General features: G+C 33.6%; 1 protein-coding gene across 1 annotated transcript; it reads right to left on the bottom strand.

Annotated features, from left to right (window-relative positions):
• Positions 1 to 722: 722 nt before the first annotated feature.
• On the bottom strand, positions 723 to 3,262 carry LOC113324922. The gene is made up of 9 exons (XM_026573197.1): positions 3,106 to 3,262; positions 2,895 to 2,996; positions 1,969 to 2,796; positions 1,780 to 1,849; positions 1,617 to 1,713; positions 1,427 to 1,525; positions 1,031 to 1,323; positions 833 to 923; positions 723 to 737 (listed from the first exon to the last, which is right to left on the bottom strand). Exons 1-9 carry the CDS (start codon positions 3,260 to 3,262, stop codon positions 723 to 725), a joined length of 1,752 nt encoding a protein of 583 aa, XP_026428982.1.
• Positions 3,263 to 6,000: the final 2,738 nt, after the last annotated feature.

Here is a 6,000-nt window from a genome sequence, read left to right as displayed (position 1 = left end):
GTCATTTTGACTAGTTATGGTGAAGAAGAATATGGTGGATATGAAAGTGATCATATGGCTAACCATTTGGTTAACTATTGTTGAACCAACAAATGTTAATGTCCGGGAACAGTTACACAAACCCAAAATTGGACATTTCATTTGTGTGTAACAAGCTAAGGTTTCGATCCAACGGTTGAGAAATATTAACTTGAATCTAATCAGGTTTTCATCTAAGGGAGAATATTGAATGCTTTGTTACCAAGCTAATATTGATTGCAAACCCTGATTTGAAAAACTATTTAAGGGAGAACTCTAGCAACTGGGAAACCTAATCCCCACACCCTACGTGTGATACTAGTTGCATAAGCTATAGTCCATTTTCCTTTGACCTTTGGTTTCTTCTTCTAAAACCAGGTTACCGACTTAAAAACTTCATTGGGATTATGAAGACAGACCGATACTACTTTTCTTGTAGTTGTGTGATCTGATCTTGCTGTTTCTATCGTTTTGAGTACAATTGTAAAAATTGGCTTGAGATTTATATCTTCGATGGGCAAGATAGAAAAGTAATCACAAACACTTCGTCCCATCGTTTGTGATTCCACAATATCTTTTTTCGCTGCGTCGATTAAGATTATTGTGAGGTGATTAATAATACTAGGCTCATCCCATGCTCTCCTCCTCTTAACTCTAGGCCTTCCTGATTTCCTGATCTTGATAGCAGATTCCAATTCAACCTTTTAATGTTCTTCCAACTACAAAAATAACAGTGAGTTACAATAATATTTAAGAAGGTTTCAATAACATTCATTTGAGTTACAAAATGGAAATACAAAATGACTGCAAATACCTCAGGCCAATCTTCTTGAGGAGGAAGTGGAAAGACAACTTGAGCATATGTGGCTTTATATGCAGCAACTGTGTAATAATGAGAGCAATATCTACAAAAAATAACAACAAGGCAGTTAAAGTTCACAACATACAAACTTAGTAAAGTTGAGATGCAAAAAACGAATGGGACCAAAACAAATTCTGATAAAGTACTTACTTTGTCCAAGCAAGTCTGAATGGCTTCAAACAAAAAACAGCATGTTGACAAACAAACCCTCTGTGTTGCCATTGTAGACAACTGCACTGCTTTTCGTCCAAGTTCACAATAAAAACTGCCTTGCTACCCTCATTTGTAACTTTATACAATTTACCACTCACACATGGGTCTAATTTAAATCCACCAACCAACTTACACAATTTACCAATCAGGTTCATAGCAGTAGGAACCAATCCATTTGGATTCCATTTTGCACTTTCTTTTCTCATTTTGTGAAACAAACTCATAACCATCTGATCATAAAGAATCCTAGTCTGCATACTGGTTTGTCCCTAAGGTTTTCTTTCATGGAATTAAATGACTCATTAAAGTTATTATTGAGATGTTCACACTTACTAGTGTCATAAAAAAGGCTCTAGACCATGACTCAAAACCAGCTTTTTCAAGGTACACCACAGCAGCAGAATTCTCCTTCTTCATATCTTCCATATGTTTCTGCATACAACAAACAGAAACCATAAGCAGGTTATAACACATATACAAACCATAAACATATCAACAATAAGAAATGTTATTAAGATGTTACATAGAAATGTTTCTTCTTGTAGCATTTGTCTACATTCCACAGACAGTTATACAACTTTTGTCCCTTAAACTGCTGCTTGAAATTGTTATACAAGTGTCTGAAACAACAAAAACTTATAAATATCTAGAACACTCTAAAGCGAAAAAATTCAAGAGAAGCTCACCTCCAACAATATCTGTGATGTGAGCCTAGGAACACTAAAGGAACAGCTTCAAGTAGCCCTTTTTGCCTATCTGAAATGAATGTAAATGGTTGTTCATGGCTTAAGAGTAATGGCTTCAAGTTAGTGAGGAACATAACCCAATTCTCAATTGTTTCGGCAGGAAAAACATCAATTCCTATGTGACTAAACCATTTTGACTATCTAACCCAGTTGCAGCCATCAATACACCACCACACTTACCATTTAAATGAAAAGCATTTATCCCAATAACTCTTATACACCCTTCCTTCCACCCTTTGATAGCTCCAGCAAAGCTTATTGTCATTGACTCAAAAGCCATGTCAGCATTACAATATGAGAAATTTGCAACTGAATTCTTGTTGGAGTGACACACCATCTTACAAAACCGAGGAACTAGTTTGTAACTCTCTTCATAACTTCCATACTTAGCTTCCATCACTAAGTTCCCAGCCTTCCATGTTGTATGATAAGTAATATCAATGATATGAGAAGCCTTGAAATCCTCTTGAATTTGTCTTGGTCTTGGAATTACTTTTCTAGATCCATTCTTCAACTGCTCTTGTATAACTTCAACTATTAATGGAGGGTCTGCAGATCTATTGGGAATCTTGTCTTCTACAATCCTTCCCTTGCAAGTATGGTTTAAGTTCACAGACTTAACCTTAAATGTAGACTGCTTTGGTAGTACTGAAGCAAACACAAACCACTCACACTCAACCTCTCCTCTATGGTCAAACCTATTTTCAAACCAAACCCTAAGTCTTTTCTTGTCACTCTTTCTAGACTTAAATTCACATTCATTTTTAACACAGAATAACTTAAGATGTCTTTTGAATGCATCTTTATCAGGAAAGGTAGTACCTACTATCATTTGTGAAGGATCTAGTGGTTTAACAAAATATGAGTCATCAAAAAGCTCACCAGGTTCATCCTCAAACTCAGGGTTACCTTCTTGGAAATCCTTGTAATACTGTGGGTCTTCTTCACCCTCTTTACCTAAACAAGTACAAAACAAAAAGCTCTAGTCAGTTCTACACCTTCATAAGTCATATAAACAAGACATAACAAAACAAAAATTTTAATAGGAGCCCAACAATAATATGCTACAACCATAAAAGCAAGAACATTAAAGTGCATTGTACTGCTTCTACCTTGGTCATTTACTTCTGCACCATCATCACTTGTATCATCATTATCTGCATAACAATAACTTGAATCAGTTAGTACAACATTAACTAATGCATCAGTAAATATTAAATGCACAAAATTACAAAACAGTAACTCAAGTGTTTAGGTTATAAGCACCTTCAACTGCATTTTCACTTTCAGCATCACTTGAATCTTCATTGTCTTCATCACTATTATAAGCAGTTGCGGCTTCAGGATCTTCTACCGGATGGCACTCATCCAGTTTTTTGTTCTCAAGTTGAATTACAGTCTCATCCAATTCTTTTTCTTTCATTTTATTTAACTAATCTTCTTCATCAAAAAATTCATCATCAACTTCAACTGATTCCTCATCTACTTGAACTGGTGTACTACTTGATCCTTCTCTCAGGTTTTCACCAACAACACTTGCTTGAGTAGGTTGTGAACTGCCCTGCGCAAACAACTTCCTAGCAGTGGCACCACCTACACTTTTGTTCTTCTCACCTCCAAGTCTTGGGATTCTTCTTACTTGATCAGGTGACTTTGATACTGTCTTCTTAGGTGTGACCTCCCGTTCTGGATTTTTTATCTTGACAACCAACTGAATGAAACCATTGCCATTTACTATAGCATTGTCCCAAAACCAAAAAAAAAAAAAGATTGATCATTCTTTAGAGTCCATGTATGTCCATGTTCTGATATCCACATTAAAATAACTTCATCTATATCTTCCAAACACAACCTCCTGTGAACCATTTGCTGAAACATCCTCAGATTCATCTTATCTCTCTCTAACTTCTTGAAAGCAAACTCAATTCTTACTGTCAGTACAATAACAACTTATGTCTCTAACCAACTTGCTTTTTCCCTTATCAATGTTGCCACTGAAATATACAGAAATACAAAACAACATTATAAGGCATTCATACAAATACAAACCAAATACAAACTCAATACACATACAAATATAAAACCAATACACATACAAATTCTAACAAAATTAAACAATTAAAAAAATAAAAGACTTTCATCAGATTCAACTGCAGATTCTTCACATCATTATTTGTTTTCAATTTTAAGTGACAGACAAAAACAAAAGGAAGATTCCCTTTGTTTTTCACAGACAAAACAAAAGAAACAGATAAAAAATGATGAAAAAGTGAGGGTTTCAAAAAAAAAAATTATGGGTTTCACTTTATATTGATTGAAAAAGCTTCCAAATCATTTGATTTAATCATGCAAGTACAGATCTAACAAAATCAAAACTTAGGGTTTCAAAATATCTTACATGGACATCACCTTTTCCTTTCCAGTCGTTGCCATCGATGAAACCATTCAATTTAATCTTCAATAGACTGATCAATCAAACCAAAAACATCTATAACATCTATCAATTTAACTAATCGATTCAATCGAATCGCCTTTTTTCTTCTCTGAGACGAAGAAAGAGAGACAAAAGAGAGACAGAAGAGAGGAAGAAAGAGAGGGTCACGTGAAGATATTTCTCACCCTTTTAGATAAGTGATGGGTTTTAGCAATTTGACCCAGTTTTTAACTAGGTTAACGCCCATTGACTCCATTATGCGGGCCCAAGTGGTGAAAGTAAACGGTAAGGGCATTTTAGAAAGTTTGAAAAAAAACGGGGGCATTAATTTTATGGGTTTAAAAAAACGGGGGTACTTTATCAAAATTCACTTAAATCAAACCACAACCATGGATTTAGCTTTCCCAAAAATGAATCCGGACCGCTCTTTAACATTTTGTTTCTTTTTCAATTTAGGGTTTGTTGTCTGATATTTGTTTATTATTTGTTTTGCAGGTATCCTAAAAAATGCATTCGATTGCTTCTTTTTTTCTTCTTGGTGTTGATTCTCTGGTTGTATGTATGGATTTTTTTAGAATACCTCAATTCTTTTGTTCTTTTAGTTTTTTGCTTTGTTTTATTATATTGTATTTCCTGCCTAGAATAATCTTTCATTGATGATGGCGCCTTTCGCTGATGCTGCCAAGATACTTTTTTTTTTACTATTTCGAGATATTTTTTAATTGGAAAATTTATTTTAAGTTGTTAGCCCAATAACCCGCATCTTTTATTTTAAGATGTTAGTCAGGTATTAAAGGTAGCGGAGTTATAGTTTAGGTGATCCGACGATTATGATCATTTTTTTTGTAAATAGTATGGTATCATTCTCAAAATATGATATATGTGTTTATCAATCATAATGATTGACTACATTTTTCACGGTACAATGTTGCATGTGTTGTAATTATACAAAACTAATAATGTCCACGACTATTCACCAACATCACCACCATAAAACCATCCATCAACATTATTTTTTCCACCACCACCGCTTCTACCATCCACTACTTCATCCACTATTAACCATTAATTTATATTGATATAATTTTAATGTAAAAATACATATTTATTAGATAATTAAGAGGACATGATAAAGATTTAATAAAATATTCATTATGAGAAATTAATGAAACACTAATTAATAAAACACTCATAATGATTCATTTTAGTTAGAGAAATCCACAACCATGGATTTAGCTTTCCCCAGAACGAATCAAGACCGCTCTTTATCTAGGCTATGTTGTCCAAATTATCTATATTATAAGGGACAATGGTGTTTTTACTAATGGACGGAAATCTACAGTTTGGACACATAAAGGATGATCCAGATTGAGATACATATTTAAGTTATTCAACTACATTTCTGGCATATAAAGAATGGTCCAGATTAAGCTAAATATTTAAGATTTTCAATCCACATTTTAGGCATATAAAGAAATGTGATTTGATTTTCAGTTAACTTTATCATACTAAATTTTTCAGTTAACTTTGATTTGATTTTCCTTAAGGTTCTCAATCAATATGTTGCAGGAGCGTAAAGATCTCTCATGGCTAATTGGTTTTCCCTTCTTTTTTTTTTTTTTTTAATTTCGTAATATTTCTTTGCATTTCTCAATTAAATCTTCTTAGCAGTTGTTACAAAATTAATCTGTGTATGACTATATTACTTAGTTTTTGTGGATTTGTGT

The sequence above is a fragment of the Papaver somniferum genome, chromosome 11 (assembly GCF_003573695.1).
Source record: "Papaver somniferum cultivar HN1 chromosome 11, ASM357369v1, whole genome shotgun sequence".
NCBI lineage: Eukaryota > Viridiplantae > Streptophyta > Magnoliopsida > Ranunculales > Papaveraceae > Papaver > Papaver somniferum.
Note: the sequence above shows the minus strand (reverse complement) of the source record. Positions and strands in the feature narration are given on the sequence as shown.